The sequence below is a fragment of the Protopterus annectens genome, chromosome 7.part1, assembly GCF_019279795.1.
Source record: "Protopterus annectens isolate FY-2018-M chromosome 7.part1, PAN1.0, whole genome shotgun sequence".
Classification (NCBI taxonomy): domain Eukaryota; kingdom Metazoa; phylum Chordata; order Ceratodontiformes; family Protopteridae; genus Protopterus; species Protopterus annectens.
The window spans coordinates 379,073,052-379,093,772 of NC_056740.1; the positions used below are offsets into that span (position 1 = coordinate 379,073,052).

The 20,721-nt window shown below is 39.3% G+C and overlaps 1 protein-coding gene across 1 annotated transcript in view; it reads right to left on the minus strand.

Moving 5' to 3' along the window:
* Positions 1-20,721, minus strand: part of MYO5C (myosin VC) — a 1,763,334-nt gene that overhangs the window by 343,463 nt on the left and 1,399,150 nt on the right. The window contains exon 23 of the mRNA XM_044078824.1: positions 16,772-16,926. Coding sequence (XP_043934759.1) covers positions 16,772-16,926 — 155 coding nt within the window. The remainder of the gene's footprint in view (positions 1-16,771; positions 16,927-20,721) is intronic.

Below are 20,721 nucleotides of genomic sequence, written 5' to 3' on the forward strand. Positions count from 1 at the left end.
AAGCCAGTTGGCAACCCATCTTGTGACATAGGGATTTATACCTAGTTTAGTGAGTTTATCTATAATTCCAGAGTGGGAGATGGCGGCGAACACCTTGGCGAGATCTAGATAGGCTGCGTAAACCACCTTACTCTCATCTATGGCTTTGGTGACTGCTTCAAAGAAGTCTATCAGGTTTAGGAGACATGATCTGCCTTTCACAAACCCGAACTGTGTGGCGTCCAGAGTTTGGAGATCTCCAATGTCTTTGTTTATGAGTTCCATGATGATGTTCCATGGCCTTGCAGACCAGGCTCGTTAGTCTAATGGGGCGGTAGTTCCTAGGGTCTGTCGTGGCTCCCCTTTGTGGAGTGGGATAACTGTTGTGGTGTGCCACTCAATGGGCACAAAGCCTGAGGAGAGGCTATGACTGAACATGGCACTTAGGTGGGGTGCCAGTTCATTATGTAGTTCATGTAGAAGGCAGCCTGGGATGTTGCCAGGTCCCATGGATGCTGTGTTCTTCGCTTTGGAGAATGAGGTTTTTACCTGTGCAGCCATGATTACAGGAACTTTGCATTCTTCCGGTATAGAGATGTGCCCTTTAGGTGGTGAGAGGGGGGTAAAGTTAGCAATGAACCTATCTGCCAGGATGTTGGCAATATCAGTTGGTTCTGTATATTTAGTGCCATTCTGCTGTAACTCAGAGCAGATCTGAGTGTTGCCATTGAGATTCTTGACACAGCTATAGAATGTTTTGTGGTTGCCTTTAGAATCAGTGGCGATTTTGTTTTCATAACAAGGTTTGCAGGATTTTATGAGAAATCTCAGCTTCTTACTGAGGCTGACCAGGGAGTTCCTCCAATCATAGGATTTTACTCTTTTATACAACAGTTTCTTTCTTCAGTTGTAGAGTTTGTTTATGGCAAAAGACCACCAGATTGGCTTCCTTTTTTGGTGGATAGAATCTTGGTTCTGTCAGGGATTGCACGATCCATGCACTTGTGTAAGTGCTTATAAAGTGCATTTGTGTAGGATTCAGCAGTCGTACCTGTATTGTCCATCTGCATGGGTGTCATGAAGTTTGCCACTTCTGTCTTAAGAAGCGTGAAGTTGGCTCTGGAGAAATGTTTTACAGCTGTTTCCCTAATGGAGGCCGAATGTGGATGTCTAGGGTGATTAGCTTGTGGTCGGATCTGACCAACAAGGAATTGACCTCTGCTGTGGAACACCAATCGCCCATGTTGGTGATGACCAGGTCTAGGATATTGCTGCCCCTGGCGGGGGTGTGGATAAGTTGATCCCAAACATTGAAATTTATGAATTCCAGAAAACGATGAGCAAAAGAGTTGGTACATGAGTAGTTTTCCCAGTTAATGGTGGGGTAGTTGAAATCACCCATTATTAGGGTGTTGGGTGTACCCTAATATTTTCCAGTGTATCAAGAAAAGAGGAGTGGGAATCCTGGGGCATAGTGGGGGGTCTGTAGCAAGCTACAATCTGGATTGCGGTCTTGCCCAGAGTTAGATGAACTTGGATAATCTCGGATGCATTATGCTGAGCAACCAGATTGGGGGTGTGGATATCCTTAATGAATATGGACACGCCTCTGCCTTTAGCATTTTGGTCCAGGTTTGGTGGCCGAAAGGTGTGGTATGAATTACAGCCTGGTAATGCAGGGGTACTCTCTGGAGCTTTGAACCAGGTCTCTGTCACTGCACAGATGTCAATGTACTCCATTTTAAGGAGTGCTTCGACTGAGTGCATTTTGAGGTTTAGACTTCTAACACTGAGTAACATTACTCTCAGATTTTGCTTGCTTGTACCTGTTACGGTGGTGAATTTGTCATTTGAACCTTGCCTAAAAAAGGCACTATAGGGGTGGCAAGAGCCTTTGCCAGTATCCGGAATCCCAAGGGCGACAGGTGCAGGCCATCTCTGGCAAAGCATCGTGATCTATCGATCATATCATCCCAGGCAGACAGATACTAGATTCCCTTTGAATGACACCAGAAGCTTAGCCAATTGTCGAAGTCATCATTTTGTCCTTGTACTGTGGTATCATTCGGGATGATGGCAGAATGCTACTCAGGGCTAGGGTCATACCTGCCTGGGCTACAAGATTGGAGAGCTCCTCGATGTCTCTTTTCATGTAGTCCAGGGAGGTACGTCTTAGGTCATTCACACCAACATAGACAATGACAGGGTCATATTTGTACTTGTTGTGGAGTGACCTGAGTGTGTGCATTATGTGGTGGATCCTGGCAGCTGACAGTAGCTTTCTCCTTGTTTAGCCTGGTGAGTGGAACTTCAGTGTGCCTGACTATAGAGTCACCTATGACTAGAGTGTTGGGTACGTTATGCCTTATGGGCTGTAGTTGAGCGGCACATTGAGTTTGTGGGCTACGTGTCATTTGGGTTGTGATGGGGGTGGAGGTTGCTTGCATTTCTGCTTTGGAGGTCTCGGTTGTTTGGGCAGATTTTTATACAGAGAATGTAGGCGTGTGTTTTGTGCTTCTATGTCTGTTTGTTTTGGTGGTGTAGGTTTTGAGGGACTATGTGATGAGTGTGGTGTGGTGCAAGTGTTTACCTTCTCCTCTTGACTGTCTAGTCCAGTCTTCGGTAAAGACAGCTTTGCTTCCAGTTTGGCTATATAAGTGCATCTCTCACAGGTTGTTGTGTTGGGTAGTAAGAGGAGAGGGTTGTCTGTGTACATGAGGCAATTGCTGCATTGCCCCAAGATGCCCAGATTCATCAGGTAGACAGGAGAAAACACTGGCTGCTGATCTTTAGACATGCCTGGATAGGTGCTTATTTATTAAGTACTAAAACTGTTTTCCTCTAGACAAGTGAGGAAAGTTGAGTGCTGTAGTAATTTGTAGCTTACTTAGTGCTTACAACGAGTTCTGAACAAGTGCTGAGCTCAAAGAAACAGACTTGAGTGCTACAACTAAAAAGCTGGCTAGTTCCAAGGGAAAATTTGAAGAGCAGACTTTATGGTGCCAGGAATAGTTTAACCCTAGTTAAGCGGGGGGGGGGGGGCTCAGGAGCTTACAAACAGTCCTGGATACAGCAAATCTGTATCTGGACTAGACTTGTTACAGGAAAGGGGGGAAACAAGCTTAGAATTTTTTTTCAGTAAAGTGAAAATGGAGAAAGCTGGAACAGAAGTTAATTCAAGGTTAAGAATCTGAGTGAGTTGGCCTTCACAAATGTTCTCTATTAGACTGAATGAACTAATGACACTAGACTGGGAGGAGTGTCATAGATCAAATATACAGTATGGGTGGGCAACTGCTAAACCACCAAGTATAAGAACACCACAACAATAGGGAAGAGAGGTGAGAAACTATTACAGCTACTAGCTGTAGCCACTAAATGAAAGTTTTAAACAGATCAAGGAGCACGCAGACTCTAGAGAATGCTTTTAACTGCAAACACACTAGACTAGAACACAGAAACCTCAAAAAATCTATCGAAAATGCACAGAAAAACACAGATAGAGTACTCACAAACAGAAAATACAACTCTCAGTATGAAAAAGCAGTTTACAGTTAAGTAATTCAGTAAACATGCAATTAGAGTAATGAAACAGTATTTAGCAATGAAAAATACAGTTAATACAGTATAAAACAGTACATAAATGCAGTGAAACAGTAAAAAAAGCTTTATAACAGTGCAAAATGTAGTAGATTAACTGTATAGCACAATTATGAGCTTCACAGAAGTGCAATTCAATGAAATAAGTGTAAGAAATAATTTATCCTGCTCTTGGAATCTTAAGGAATTTCTGCTTAGTTTCAGTAATGAATTACCATCCACAGACTGATAAATACAAGCACAACCTTTTCCAAACACAGGGTTTATATACCAGCAAGGGTGGAAGAGTTAGAAGATCAAATTACTACTCAGTCCTGTAAGCCCCTGCTATTACCCAATCACTCATACTTTAGAAAGTCAGGAAACCCTGTTACTCTCAATAATAATGAAGACATACTATCAGCAGAAAATGGCTGCCAGAAACACAGGAAACTCAACAAACAAAACTGGACAACAGCAGGCCTCTATCAAGATTATGCCACCTGAGTAGAACACAGAATCCTCACTTTAAATGAATAGAAAGAACACTCACAAAGAGAAAATACAACGTCTCAGTACAAAAAAGCAGTGTACAATTAGTAGAATGAAACAGGAGAACACTCTAGCAAGGCATATGAGTCAATGTTTACAACACACTTTTAAATTTAGAGCAATTGACTGTATTATACCCAATAGTAGGGGTGGTCCAGGGTCACTACCGCTAGAAAGATTAGAACAACTCTGGCAATTACGTACTAATGCCTATCATTACCCTGGGCTGAACGAAACATGCTCCATTTTTTGTGTATTGAAACTAAAAAGTTTATTAAGATAATGGTTAAAGAATATAATGCTATATTATAGTTAGTTTTTAATTAGGTAACTGTTTAGTACAATTATATTTTGTACGTCTTATTTTAATTTATTAATATATAGAGTTGGGATTTTTTTGTAATGGACTATACGTAAATAAATAAGTAAGTATGCAATTTAGCAAGATGAAAAGCGCATCAATAAATTGTTTTTATTTGGAAGTTCATTGGAGTTCATTTGCAGCTTTTTTGTTTTTGTAAACAGTTGTTTCGGTTAGTACCAGGCTAGTACCCTGGACAACAAAATAAGAACTGAGACTGATTTTCAACGCTATAGGTTTGACTATGAAAGATGTTTTTTCTAGTATAGATCAGTATATCTCTAAACTTAAAGCAACTAAAATAAAAAAGCTGAATGGAGACCGTATAGCATACAACACGGGCTCAGCCTATCCAAAACCACCTGGGTCTCAAACCAGTAATTGGATTGGTCAGGTTTGTCCAGGGGATAGTCTACGTGAAAATTTTCAACAAGATGTGGCAACCACAAGCAGTGGAAATATAGAGGCACAGACACCACAACAAGTCCAGAGAAGTGAACGGATTGCATCTAACAGGAAAAGGACAACATCCGTGGCAGAAACCAATAGCTTACCAAGAGCTGAAACTTTTCAGAACAAGAGTTTAAACCACAACCCGAGGAAGGGAAAGAAGCAGAGGAACAACTATGGCCTGAGGCGGAACAAATGAGGCAGGTAATTGATTGCGTACAGACAGATATGAACAGTTGCAAAATCATTTTGAATTTTTCTAAGCACTTTAAAATTTTTAATTACTCTTGGACTTACACACTTGCCCTGAACTAGTGGAAGTTCTTGAAAAGGGCCAAACCTTTGTGCCTTCATATAAAGCAGACTTGCCAAAGACTCTGTTGGACTTCAAGGTGTTTGTCAGGAAATTGAACTTGCATGTTTTGTTAGGACAAAATGACAATACTAATACATTTAGGATAGTGAGCACATATTATCCCCCTTTACACCCGACCTTGGCTTTATTTGAGCAAGTGTGTGAATTTGATTTACGTAACTGCTTACTTTCTGATAAATGAACTAGTAGTTTTGAAAATAATATAATTAGAAGTAAAAAAAACAAGCACTCGATTTTCTTATACAATGCACTAGCCAGGCATACGAGCCAATGTTTACAACACACTTTTAAATTTAGAGCAATTGACTGTATTATACCCAATAGTAGGGGTAGTCCAGAGTCACTGTTGCTGGAAAGATTAGAACTACTCTGGCAATTACATACTAATGCCTATCATTACCCTGGGCTGAACGAAACATGCTCCATTTTTTGTGTATTGAAACTAAAAAGTTTATTAAGATAATGGTTAAAGAATATAATGCTATTTTATTTATTTTATTTTTTATTTATTTTACATTTGTTTACCGGGCTGGTCTGACTGGATATATTTCCATTTTCAGCAGAGGCCCGGGGAGAAAAGCTCCATGTAGAAACAAAACACAGTTACGTTATACATAAAAAAAAAAATAAGTAGCAGGTCAAGACTACATTACAGAATTCTACATACATACCCTGTAGAGAAAACAATTAAGTTGTAGTTCTAGAAATACAAAATAGAAAGGTTCTGTAACAGTAAAATATTTGTGGCAAGTGTAGAGCACATTCAGGAAATTTCTTTTACATTCAAAATTCTTTAATGGATTGTAATAGAAGCTACTTGTAAAAGAAGTAGATTGTTAGGGAAACTTCTCAAAGTGTAGGTAGTAGAGAGCGAATAGAAAGAAGGTGTTAAAGAGAGAGAGAAAAAAATTGTGGAAGTCACAATTTTTAGTCAGGATTGAAGCATGGGCATAACCAGTGTATTTTAAGGTGTTTTTTCAGCTTTTGTTTAAAGAGAACAGCGGAGGGAATGGAAGTTAGAGCAGTAGGTAGAAGATTCCAATATTTACCGATGGTATTGGAGAATAGGGAGTCACCAGCAATGTTATTAGACTTAGTTGAGGTTACTAGAAGTTTGTTTGAAGAGCATAATGAATTTAGGTTAGTGTAAGGGGTAAATAGATTAGAAAGTATAGGTGTGTTATTAGGTTGGTAAAATATCCTATGGACAAAGGTGAGTTGGGAGAGTATCAACATGTTTTTTAGTTCAAGCCAGTGGAGTTGCTGTAGGTTCAGACAGTGGTGAGTTCTAAATTGGTTCCCAGTAACAAACCTAGCAATACTATTGTAAGTATTAGCCAGTTTAGAGAGATTATTTTTCTTTAGGTTAGTGTATATAGGTGAAGCATAGAGAAGAGTGGAAATAAGATGAGAGTGGGCAAGTGTAGCTTTGGCTATAGGAGTTAAGAACATTTTAATTCTGTAGAAGGAGCCCAGTTTTCTATTTACAGCTTTGACAGTATTATTAATGTGGTTATCAAAGGTAAGATTATTGTCTATAGTGACACCTAGCAGCTTGGTGGTAGAGTCAGGGGATGTAAGGGTGCCATTCTTGGATAAGACAGAGAATTCTATTGGGGAGGACCTAATAGTAGGCTTAAAGAGCAAGAGTTTGTTTTTTTTAGCATTCAAAAGGAGGCAGCGTTTTAAGAACCATGCCTCAACTGTGTAAAATACATTTTGTGTTAGTGTTTGTAATTCTGAAATGGTTTTAGCACAACATATGAGTGTAGAAACGCTCATGTATTGTATGCATGTAGCTTGAGGTATAGCTACTTGTAGGTCGTTTATGAATAAGGAGAATAGAAGAGGTCTAAGAATAGAGTCTTGGGGGACACCAAGTGAGACTGGCAGAAGAGATGAGAGTTTGTTATCCCAGAGAACTGCCTGTTTCCTATTGCTGAGGTAGGAAGTGAACCAGTGAATAGCCTTGGGTTCTAAAGAAAGAGATTCTAGGATTTTTATGAGCAGGGGGTGGTTGACCATATCAAAGGCTTTTGACAGGTCTATAAAGAGTGCTGATGAGAGAATATTACTGTTGCGGTTCTTATTGATGAAATCAGTAAAGGAAAGGAGAGCTGTGGTGGTACTATGAAATGGCCTAAAACCGTGCTGGCAGTTAGTATGTTATGTTTAGTTAAGTGACCCATTAACTGATAGCAAAAATTATGGAGAAATGTATTCACTAAGGGTGATAAGAGTGCTATAGGCCTGTAATTAGAGTAGTCGTTAGAGTTGCCTCCTTTATGTAAGGGGATAATGTATGAGATTTTCCAGATATCAGGGATGGTTTCTTCACTAATGGTTCTGTTTATAAAGATGGATATGGGATAGGCTACTACATTAGCTGCTTTTTGAAGGTATTCTGATGGTAGCTGATCAGCAGAGGGGGTACAAGGTTTAAGTTTTTGGATAAGTTTTTGGATAAAGGGGGAAGAGATGGGTTGTAATTGGAAAGTAGGCAGATTTGAAGATGTGTGGTTAGGGATGCTAGAATTGTCAATGGTAAGGTGAGAGGCTAGTGAGTTAATGGTATCAGAAAAAAAGGAATTAAAGGCATTGGCAGTTTCATGAATTGTATTCTTTTCAGACCTAGAGGGGGAGGGTGTAGTAATCTGGCCTGGGTGAAGTAGTCTGTTTAAGGTTGACCAGAACCTTTGGGGATTGTTGTGATTCATTTGCTGCAGTTTACTATAGTAGTTCATTTTGTCTGTAAGTATGGCTTTTTTGGTATTATTTCTTAAGTGTCTAAAGGTTTGCTGATCAGAGGATAATTTGCTAGCTCTCCACTTTGCCCATGATTTGTTTCTTAGTCATAGTTTTTGTCTTGTTTCTTTAGTTAGCCAGGGGGCAGGCTTAGATTTGACTCTAATAGATCGTTTTGGTGCATGCTTAACAAGGATTGTTAAGAATTTGGCATTAAAATATTTAACAGCATCTTCAAGTGGGAGAGTTTTTAGAGGGTTCCTGTTGCAGGCATTTAGTTCAGTTTTAAATAAAAGTAGGTTAAAGTGTTTATTACCTCGTGAGATCCTGTAGGTTGGGGTGTTAGTAGTGACACTCTTTTGTCTTATGATGTAAGTTAAAGAATGGTCACTTACATCATCAGGCAAAGTACCTACTAGATAAGTTTGTTGTTGTTTGTTAATAAGAATCCAATCTAATATACTTTCTTTGTTGTTAGGTTTATTGATTCTAGTAGTGGTGTTTATTGTCTGAGTAAAGCCATAAAGATTAATGTGCGAGGAAGGGTTGTTAGTATTGACTGAGGACCAGTCATGGTTAAGATCTCCTAATATGATAGTTTCTTGTGGGCAAGTAGAAGACACCCAACTAAGGATATTTTCTATTATGGTAGAGTTATTTCCAGGAGGTAGATAGATACAGATAATATAGATTGACTTGTTTGGGTTTAATTGTAGTTTAGAAATAAGGAGTTCAGTCTTAGTATCCTCCAGTGGGTTATAGGGTACTGAGGAGATGTGTAGTCTAGTCTTAAACAGCAGTGCTACTCCCCCACCTTTATGTGTAGTGCGGTCCAGTCTCAGTATATTGTAACCTGGGGGAATTATTTCATTATCTTTACTACAAGGTTTTAACCAAGTTTCAGTTAGACAGAAAATATCAAAGGAGTGATATTCAAGGAGAGTGTGGAGATGGGTGATCTTGTTGTTAATACTTCGGATATTAAGATGTCCTATAAGTAAGGCATTTGAATCAGTGGTTAGTATAGGAAGGGTGGAGTTTGTGATAATATGCCTAGTTTCAGTAGAGGTATTAGTGGGTCCTGGGTTAGGATGTATGTCACCATCTTTTAGGGTTGAAGTTTTAAATTGTAACGATGGTTTACAGGAAAAGCTGGTTAGGTATTTTAGTCTCCTTAACATAGGATTATTAAATTTAATATATGAAAGTCGATGGTATTTGGCTAGGAGGTAGTTAGAGGTGGATGTGATGTCTAAATGAGTTAATTTTTGGGTAGTAAAACCAAAGGCTGTTTGTTTAAGAGAGTAATTGATGTGGTAATTATTTGCCTTTTCATAAGAGGTAAGGAGATATGACAGTGTGAGAACTAGAGAAGGTATGAGTAAGAGTATTAGCTTGGCTAGGTTGTTTTTAGTTATAGGAGTCTTAGATAGGGTACTGTTAGTTTTGGAAGACATACTGCAAAGAAGAGTTATGGAACCTTACAGAGATAGAGTTAGGATATAACTACAATATAAATTATGGGAGGGTAAGGTCTTTATTAGGAAGTAATAGCTACAGGTATATGAGGAAGGTAAGATAGTGTTCTAAGAGAGGGTATTATGGAAAGTAGAATAGTAGAGAAGAGGTGGAGTTATATCAATTGGTAGTTTGTCAGGGTAGGTTGTTTGGTTGCACAGTTTAAAGCAATATTGCAGTGTAGGTAGTTCGTCAAACTAGAAAACAGTTGGTTGTTAAAAGAAAGTACCATCACAAAGTCCACGAGTAGATATCACCCCATCTGGTCCCAAATGTGACCAAAAATGTATGTGCGGCCAATATAACAACCCAGTTTGTATTTCCAGCCCTTCTGCACAGTTGCTGATATAGTGATAATCAACCTACAAAGTTGATTGTAGGAAAACTTACAAAACACCCAAGATAGCTCAGACACTGCAATACCCGGATATTCTGTTATTCAGTACTGTCACTCCAACTTTTTAATGTTACAGGCACTTAAGAACGCCAAAACACCTAATGCACTAGGCAAACACTAAAATGTACCTTTTCAGTATAAAGTCCATCTTTATAAGGATGATTGTTACCAAAATTGGACCCCAAAGTACATAGTAATACCACTATCTGTATTATATATATTAGTCTAGATAATAATAACACAATCCAGCCATGAAGAAAAAAGTTGTTAAACAGTTTGTCATACCATACAATCCGAGCAATGCCCAAAAATATATGTAAAGTCAATGTATTCAATTCTTTCCTCTAGTTCAACCACAGGCCCGTATTCACAGCTGCCATCCTGGTTAATATACACTTCTGACAACGCTCAAATGTAAACGCAGTCATTCCCCTGTGTTTAACAATAGTAAGGTCAACCTCAGGCCTATCTTCAAAGCTGCCATCTTGGTTGATAAATACAGCCAAATTCAAAAGTTTTTGGTACAACACCAAAGCAGTCTTAGCCCCAAATGACCTGGAGGGGAATCAATCGAATATGTAAACTGTAAACAGTTCATCCACTACCTTCTAGGTGCAAAACATAAATCTAATACATAGCTATATTATAGTTAGTTTTTATTTAGGTAACTGTTTAGTACAATTATATTTTGTACGTCTTATTTTAATTTATTAATATATAGAGTTGGGATTTTTTTGTAATGGACTATATGTAAATAAATAAGTAAGTATGCAATTTATCAAGACGAAAAGCGCTTCAATAAATTGTTTTTATTTGGAAGTTCATTGGAGTTCATTTGCAACTTTTTTGTTTTTGTAAACAGTTGTTTCGGTTTACTAGTTTGTGAGTGAACTTCTCAAAGATGTCCATCAAATTTAGTAGGCATGGCCTTCCTTTGATGAAACAAAACCGTGTTGGGTACAGTGTCCAGTGTTACTGTTAATTGTTCTCATGATAATTCTTTCCATGCCTTTCCATATGAAACCAGTCAGACTAAAGGGCTTGTAGTTCCAGGATCCATTGATGGTCTGGCTTATGCAGAGGGATGACTGTTGCAGTTCTCCATTCAAATAGCACCTGTCCAGTGGCTATGGTTGAATAGTGACTCCAGTGTCCCTGATAGGTCATATTTCAGGATATTTAGGAAGTATTCTGGGTTATTATCAGGCCCATCAAAGCTTTATTCTTGGCTAGAGCATCTAAGGCCTGCTCCATACTGATAGTTGGAGGGGTTATGTTAGGTGGTATTTCCTAAGGCTGACTGGGGGTTACAGGGGGCTAAACTTGCGCTGAATTTGTCAGTCAGAAGATTTGGTATTATATCCTTGTTCTGTGAACTTGGCTTCATTTACCAACAGTTCAGAACAGTACTGCCTTTGAGGTTTTGGACATAGCTAATGAAGACCTTATGGTTGTCCTTTGCCTGGAATGCTATCTTTACCTCAAAATCTGCTTTGCTGGACTTAATTAGTTCCCCTCACTGTCTATTCAGTTTGATGAGAGAGTTTTTATCTGTTTTAATGTTACACTTCCTAATTTAACTATGACTTTTTTCTTTTGTTGCACTACCTGTTTAACTTTGGATTCCAACACTGTGGTTTGTTTTTGGAGTTAGTTTTGGGCTTACATCTGGTAGGCATAGCAGCCTCTAAGCAATCATTGATTTGTTTGTACTCAGCTTCTGTGAATAATTCGGTATAGGCTGTTGTGCTATTGGGTTTGGAGGGGCTTGAAATTTTGACAGGTTTATAAAAGGTAGCTTGCTATGGAGTAGTTTCTAACTGTTACAGGGTTTGCAGATATAATTCTTATTTCAAAGACTACTATTTTGTAATCTGACCTTACCACATATGACATGACATGGGGTGCATCATTTTCCCATATTTGTGAGTACCAGCTCTAACATGTCTATATCTCTAGTAGATGTATGCACCAAGTGCTTTACAAAGTATAGAAATCGCTGCACCGGCAAATTTGGAGTTATGTAGGACTCCCAATTTATAGATGGATAATTAAAGCCCCCATGAAAATGGTACTTGGTTGAATGGTGAGCATCTCTAATAAGTCTAAGTATCATCTATAGGTTTCATGGGACACAAAGGGTGACCTACAGCTTGTTAGGATATGGTATGGGACTTTGTCTGCGGTAATCAGGACATGGAAGAACTCCAGTGTGTCACTGAGGCATTACAAATTCTTCTTCTTCTTTCGGTTTTCCCAGTTAGGAGGTCACCACAGTGGATCACCTGTCTGCTCATGATTGGCAGTGGAGTTTTACAGTGTGGAGTTGCCAGCCCAGCACCCAATCTTCCACAGAAGGCACACAGACACACACACATGCACTCACACCTAGGGCCAATTTAGAGTGTCCAATCCACCTGCAGCATGTCTTTGGGATGTGGGAGAAAACCGGAGCACCCGGAGGAAACCCACGCAACCACAGGGAGGACATGCAGACTCCGCACAGAAGACACCCCAGCCGAGGATTGAACCAGAGACCCTCTTGCTGTGAGGCGACAATGCTAACCACTGCACCACCGTGGCCGCCCTTCACTCAAGCATTACAAATAAACTCTTGGAATTAGGCATACACCTTTATGTAACTCGCTGGACAGCCAACTGGCTCATAGACAGGACCCAGGAAGTTAGGATGAGACAGATCATCTCCACAAAATAGGCTGGTCACCAGTGAAGTCCTCAAGGGTTCTGTGCTGGGTTCACTCCTCATAACATCTACTATTTGAAAGTCAAGGCCAATGTCAAGGGACTCTGGCTTATCAAGTTTGCAAATGATTGCAAGCTAGGAACAATCAAAGAAACCCTCCAAAATCTTACAGAAAGGTCTAACACACACACAAATGACAGGTGCCAAATCCATAGCTTAAAACTCAATGCCAAAAATACATAATAGTAGTTTTTGGGAATTCAGCCACAAAGGTTAACTACCTTACTGATGAAACAACCCTAAAAGTAGATACAGTAGTCGGGGATTTGGGGACTCATGTAAACAGTAAACTGGCTTTCAACCAAAACTTGTATTAGACAGTAAGAAAATCATTCTGTATCACTCATCTTAAAAGTCAGGTCATGACATCTAAGTACAAGGAAGTCATCATGCCACTGTACTTGGCCCTCATCAGACCCAGCGAGCATAATGCCCCCTTCGATATGAATCTGACCAGACACGTGCAACAAATAGAATGGCTACAGAGGTGGCTCACAAAAAGAATACGAGGCAATAGTAATTAATAAGAAATAAAGGATTTTACCTAGGAGGGATGAGGGCAAGAGTCAACTGGGATAAGTTGATCCTTCCAATAGAATAAGGTGGTTTAGAATTACTTGATTTGAAGGGGTATTTTACAGGTGCACAGTTAAGGCTCTTATATGTAACACAAGCAGAAAACTACAATTCAAAGTGGAAAGTGATGAAGAATCAGGGAATAAATTCAAGAAATAAGGAGAAAGTGGGATTTTGGATGCAGAATCCTTAAGGAGAATAACAAGAGTCATACAGAATATTATATTCATAAAGTAACAGAAGGCATTCTAAGAACCAAGCCAACATGGGACTGGAGAAAGGAGATTCTGCCAATAGGGATGACTGCAATTAGAGGTACACAGAATAGGCAAGAGGAGTCTGGAATTTATTGGCGGAAGCTGGCAAAGGAACCATGGTACCAGGAACAAATAATTAGAGAGGGAAAGGTAAAAGAATGGGAACAGGCCAAGAAGACATTTGGACTGCAGACTAGAGACTGCCTTCACTATCAGAGATTGATATCAGAATATAGGCAAAGAGAAAGGGACAGGGGGAATCCTTAGTGAAGGACATGCACCGGCTGAGTTTCACCTGAATCTAGAACAAACATTGCTGTTAAAAAAAACAAAAAAGGTAATTAGTAAGGCATATAAAATATTGCTCAATATGTATAGGAATCAATCTCTAGTAGTGAAAAAAGACTGGAAAGAGGAATTAGATAAACAATTCACAAAGAAACAATAGGAAGACTTGTGCAAGGCTCCAAAATGTGCAACAAAGTCTAGAACTTTAGGATTTTTGCTTAGTGCTTGCATGGGTATTTTTATACCTCAAGATGTCTCCAAAGAATTTTTCCTCAGGTAGATGGCAAATGTTGGGGAAGGAAGCGGTAGCTGGGAGCATATGTATTAAGAATGCAATGAATTGGCAGATTTTAAATATTCCCTACTGAGTAATCTGTCAGGAATACTGGTTGAGCAAATGACTGTAACTAAGGAAATTATTTTTGAGTTAGGATTCAGGATCCGAACTGACATAGTAAGGCATTGTTAAGCTTAATTCTGGTGGCTGCTGAAAAAGCTATTATTAGAAAATGGAAATCAAAGTCTAAACCAACCATACTTGAAGTAGTGAATGTTGTAACAGAGATAACAGAACAGGAAATGGGATCTTTAGAAAAGGGTAGGAGCAAATTACACATAAAAATGGAAACTGTGGGAATAACACATTCAGAAAAAAAGTTTTGAAGGAAGAATGAGGTTTAAGAGAAGGCAGGAACTGAACAATTTATGCAATGCCGGATTGATTACATTGTTGTTTGTCTTTTCGGCTTTTCCAGATTAGGGGTCGCCACAGTGGAACTCCGGTCTGCTAATGATTGGCAGTAGATTTTTATGGTGCCGAGTTGCCAGCCTGACGCCCAACTTTCAGCGAAGGCACGCCCATTCACGCATGTCTTTCGGAGGCCACAGGGAGGACACGCAGACTCATAGAAGAATATAGATGATATATGATGCATGTAAATGCAAACTTGTTAATATCATTTTGTTTTATATAAATGTATGTTTGCTTGTGTCCCAAGTGATAATTCAATAAAGCTGTTAAAAAAAAGAATACAAAGCACAAGCATAATGTTCTACGCAGATCACCTCAAAGCCCTATATCTATACTCTGTTTCTTACAGACTGCTGAGATGAGATTTATATCTGGCATGCAAGGGATCTTTGGATCCTGCTCTGATGTATCTTTTCCATATCCATAAAACAAATGGCACCACAACTACTAGATCTAAGGATTTAAACTTTGCTTGTGACTTAAATAAGATATGTTGGCAGGACAGGTATGTACCTCAGCAACTCCTATGATCTTTTGCATATCCATAAAACAAACAGCACCACAACTCCTATATCTAAGGATTTAAACTTTGCTTGTGACTTAAATAGGACATGTGGGAGGGACAGGTATGTAGCTCAGAGACTCACATTCTCTATAATAGGCTTCCTATCCATGTGAAGCACAGCCTCTCCCTAACACCATTCAACTGCAACCTAGACCAGTGGATGGGAAATTGGAAAGTCACCACTGGTCTGACACTGATGTCTTTGATGGACAGCGTCAGACATTAAATTGTGCCCTAAATAACATAAACCCCTTAAAATAACCTAAGGCACAATAACTCGTGCAATACATTTGGGTTGCATTCCTAGGCTTATAAAGACCCTAACGGTTGTTAGCCTAGTACCCTTATGAATCTGTGCTTCTAAGTATTGCACTAAAAGTATGACCCTTTGTAACACCTCTTTTGCTTTATACATACATAATTAAATCTGATTTTGCTACACAATTTTATTTTTTTAATAAGAGAGGCAGCACTGTCAATATGCAACTTTTAAGTCTGCACATGCCCTTTTTTTCTCATGGCAACAAAATGACACATTACATGGGAGAGGGCATGTACTCATCAGTCCGTATCACTGAAAACCAATCTACTAACCTAGACCACAAAGTGGGGAAAAGCTCCCCATACTGTAACAAGGTGTTACAAAGTTCCACACAACTCTGTCACACTTAAAGAAAATTCTTTCAGTCATACTTAAAGGGCACAGAAGTCTTTAGGGGTTAATGGAGCCTGGGCATGAGATCTAACAGGATCTTAAGTTGATCAGACAGACAAACTGTAAGACAGATCAGAGCAGAAGTTATAGTTTTGTGGCAAATGAGGAAGCCATCTTTAAAGAGAACTAGTGTGTTATAATGACTGACAGAAAGGATGTATCCTATGGGATCTACCTGACATGGTCGACAGTTCATATAATCGACACTTATTTGGTCGACAGTTCATTTGGTCGACAAGCAGATTTGCCCCCTTCCCCAATGTTGTGCAACCCTGGAGTTGATATATATAGTTAGGGGGGGTGGGGGGTGAAGCCCCCCACCTATAATGCTTGTCAATCAAATGAACTGTCGACCAAATAAACTGTCGACCATATGAACTGTCGACCATGTCAGGTAGATCCATCCTATGATATATAAACATATTGTCTTAAAATATATATTTCTCACTCCCTTATCCTCTCTCTCCCTCTGTAGCTAAACCAGTATAATGAACTGGAATCCAGACATCACTGTAAACTACACAGTAATCATTATATCATGCCATACTCTTACAGCAATACAGTGATAGTCAGACTTATTATGATATCACTACAGCTATTCAACTTGCTGTGTTTGAAGAGAAACCAACTTGCATGCATTTTTATTTCAGAACAAAAGATGAACATTGCTGCAAAGAAACCAAACAATACTCCAGTAATGTAATTTATTTTCTGCTGTTCAGCTTAGCTTACCTGTCATATTTGAATATACTGCATCACCTTTTTATTCTGGTACTATAAGCAACATGAAATAAGCAATCCAATCCAGTTCCATATCTTACCCCTTCTATTTCTATGCTGTGAGTGTCTTGCATGCAGGAGTTTCACTACACCAAGAAGTACTTGATTATATTCCTACCTTAATGACTTGTTTAATGGCATTAATGGTTGAATTCATCAAGGATTTCAGCCTCCCAGCATCATTCAGGTGGTCTGCATATCTGACGCACATGAATAAGATGTTTGCTGGTAAACCAGGGATTAGATTGACTACCACACCACGAGGCTTAAGATCTACAAAGTGAATAAAACAAAACATTCAATGACTATATTAGGCTGCTAACTGAATTAATTAATTCAAACACTAGAACCTGCACAGGAAAACAGTATGACAATCAGTTTTATCACTTCTTCTTCTTTCGCCTTTTCCCAGTTAGGGGTCGCCACAGCAGATCACCGTCCACTCATGATTGGCAGTGGAGTTTTACAGTGTCGAGTTGCCAGCCTGGCGCCCAACCTTCCACAGAAGGCACACACATGCACACACTCACACCTAGGGCCAATTTTGTGTGTCCAATCCACCTACAGCATGTCTTTGGGATGTGGGAGGAAACCGGAGCACCCGGAGGAAACCCACGCAACCACAGGGAGGACATGCAGACTCCGCACAGAAGGCACCCCAGCCGAGGATTGAACCAGAGAACCTCTTGCTGTGAGGCGGCAACGCTAACCGCTGCATCACCCTGGCCACCTACAATCAGTTTTATCACTAAAATGCAAATATCTGTATGCAATTTTCAAACCTAGTATAATGTAGGCATTGTAGCATATATGGAAGAGATAGTTCTATAGAGCAGTTATGTAGTTATGAAGTTATTACTGCCAACACTATCTAAAAAATAATGACAGACTAACTCTTCTACATAATTTACAGGACCTCAACTGCATATGCAGTATTTTGATTATAATCACAAACAAAGTTACATAGATTTGTTTTTATTTCTTTTATTAAATTTTAGTTATAATAATTAGTTATAATGACCATAATGTAATGAAGAAAAAGAGACAAGTATAAGCAAAACAGATAAGGATATATATTTAAAGTTATATGGATTTACTAGAACAGTCAAAATCTAAAATACCTGATCAGCACTTTACCAAACCCAATCAATTAATATCTGGACATTTTGAAATGAAATAGTTTAGAAAACACAGATTCTAATGACTAGCACAAAATAATACCTAACAAAGAAAGCTAAAGCATACCAAATACCCTGGCATTCCATAGTAATTAACAGGTCATTGCACTTTTTGTGAGTGTTGTAAGTAGCCAGTTGAGGGGGCGAATCAGCAGAAGTTTCACTTCCATTTCTTGGAAATAGGACTACTGCAATTGCAAGCATTTCAAAAACTGCTTTTAAAATCTCATTTGGATTAAACACAATTCACTGCATATTAATTCATTAAAAAGTGTTCCAGGGCTAAACATGTATCACTGAAATGGATCAGTCTTTTTTTCTTTTCCTGAAAAACTGATAAGCTGGAAAAATGAAATCTTGATTTACTTTATTTATAACAAATTGGTAGACTGGTCAAGGACAGTTTTCAGCCATGACCCATGCATTCATAAAACTACTATTGTCTGATGACATTAAAACACATTACTCCCATGTAGTATCACATTCAATTGCACAAGAAGGAGGTTTCCACCCATTTTGGCCACCTCCACTGCAGCTAGCTCCTTTACAGGCTTCCCTTTCCAGGCTGGTTGGAGAGTCCTGCTGAAAAAAGATAGAAAAGGAAAATATCTCAACATATCAACGCATCAAAAGTTAACTAGTTATGTCAGCACTGGATAGCAGCAACCACAATCCTTCTGCCACCACTGACCACAATCAGCAACAAACAGAGGAGCAGGTCACCACTTTCCGAGGTAATGCATTTCCCTTTCTTCTCAACCCCCCCCCCCTACCATCTTTCTCTCTCCATATCCCCCTTTTGTTTAAAAATGTTATTTCTCATTTCATACCATTTCTCATTACCTTGACCAGGCAACTAGTCATACACCGTTCTCTGCCCCCCCCCCCATCCTTCCCTCTCAGGGCTATTGTTTTTACTGTCTTGTATGCCTCAGACTAGCCTCATCTCCCTGTCTGCAGTTTAGCTCAGGGGATTAAAGCTATAAACTGTTAGCAAGCTTTACCCTGTAGCCCTGGACTTGACTCCCTTAGTTTCCACTTGCAAATTGTACGACTGAACAATGTTCCAGGCTACCCCTGAAGAGGGACATCACAAAGGGTGGCCCGACCATGGACCTTGGTAACTACAGACCCATTAGCCTCACTTATCTCAAACTTCATTAATTCGGACATTTGAAAATCTCTCAACCCTGGAGTCTCATCAATTTGGCTTAATGAAAGGAAGGTCCTGCCTCTTTAATGTCATTAATTTCTTTGAAAAAGTAGCTGAAGCATTGGATAGTAGTTATAAAGTACATACAGCATATCTGCATCTGGCTAAGGCCTTTGACACTATTCCTCAGGCAAGCATTATTGATAGACATGTAAATCTAAATATAATACTTATACTGTGAGTTGGTTGCTAACTGGTTGTCTGACAGAACCCATGTGCTTACTGTAGCAGATGCCACATCTGAAAGCAAAACAGTTACCAGTGGTGTAACATAGGGCTCAGTTTTTGGTCCTCTCCTATTTGGCATACATTTCTCAGATCTTCGGGCTAGCACTTCTTGCCTATGGTTAACTAAGTTTGCAGATGAGTATAAATTGGGTGCTGTTATTCAATTTTCAGCTGCCTCACAACTGCTCCAACAAGGCTCAGTCCATGTTAACAACTAGTACAAGGACAATGTTCTCAAATTAAATGTAAAAAAAAATGCAGCATACTTCATTTTGGTAAACAAAGCAGTTTCATTTACTTTATAGGAGATACACCCCCTCCAATCAGACACTGTTGTAAGGGATCTGAGTATTCTTGTTGAGAATTCCTAATAATTTGTCCATCATGTCTCCACAATTGTTCAAAAAGCCTTTTATCTAGCCCACCTAATTTCCAAAGGCATCTCCACTAGATCCAAAGAAGTCTTAATTCCCTATTACTCATATCTTATCAGACTGATTACTGAATATAGCTCACTTGTTCTCCTGTATTTATCTAAACATATCATACAACTTCAGACCCCCCAGAGATTCACAAGTACCAAAGATCAGTGACCTCAGCTATCTTAGTTATCAGGAGAGACCAGCAGCTCTTTTTCTGTTCTCAGTCTTTTACAGACTCCTCCATGGAGATCTATGTCTAGCCTTTCATGCCTTCAAAGATCTAACCCTATTTGATCTCCTATTCCTTCACAGAACTAACAGTTCATCAGATACTCAGTTAAAGAACTAAGCCTTCATCAGCAGATAAATAAAACATGTTGGCATGACAGATTCATATCTCAGCATAACCCTCACCTCTGGAAAAACCTTCCACTACATGTTAAGCAGAATAGCACACTTGCCACTTTCAAGGTAAACCTAGACAACAGGATTGGCAGCTTTAAATTCTTTCCTGGTCTACCTTATCTAGTCCTCCTTGAAGCGTGATGGAAATTTTAAATAGGGTTTTCTAGCTAGGCTTCAAATGGTCTGCAGACCGTTTGCCTTATATTTACCGATGAACCTATGTGAGCTTATTCAGTTGTTGTTGTTGTGTCTTTCGATTTTTTCCCGGTTAGGGGTTGCCACAGCGGAACTCCGGTCCACTAATGATTGGCAGTAAATTTTTATGTGCCAAGTTGCTGGCCCTGATGTGCAACCTTCAACGAAGGTACGCCCATTCATGCATGTCTCCACACAGAAGATGCTCTAGCTGAGAATCGAACAGGACAACGTCTTACTGTGAGGCGACAACGCCACTGCAGCACCACCATTTGAGCTTATTCAGTTAACAAATAGAAAATGTACATGTATATTTCGATAATGCCACAAAAGCTGGCCACAGAACTAGACAAATCCTTATCAGTGAGTGAAGCAGAAGCAAGACTCTGTCCTCGGGAGTATTTACACCCACAGCAAGGCAGTGAAG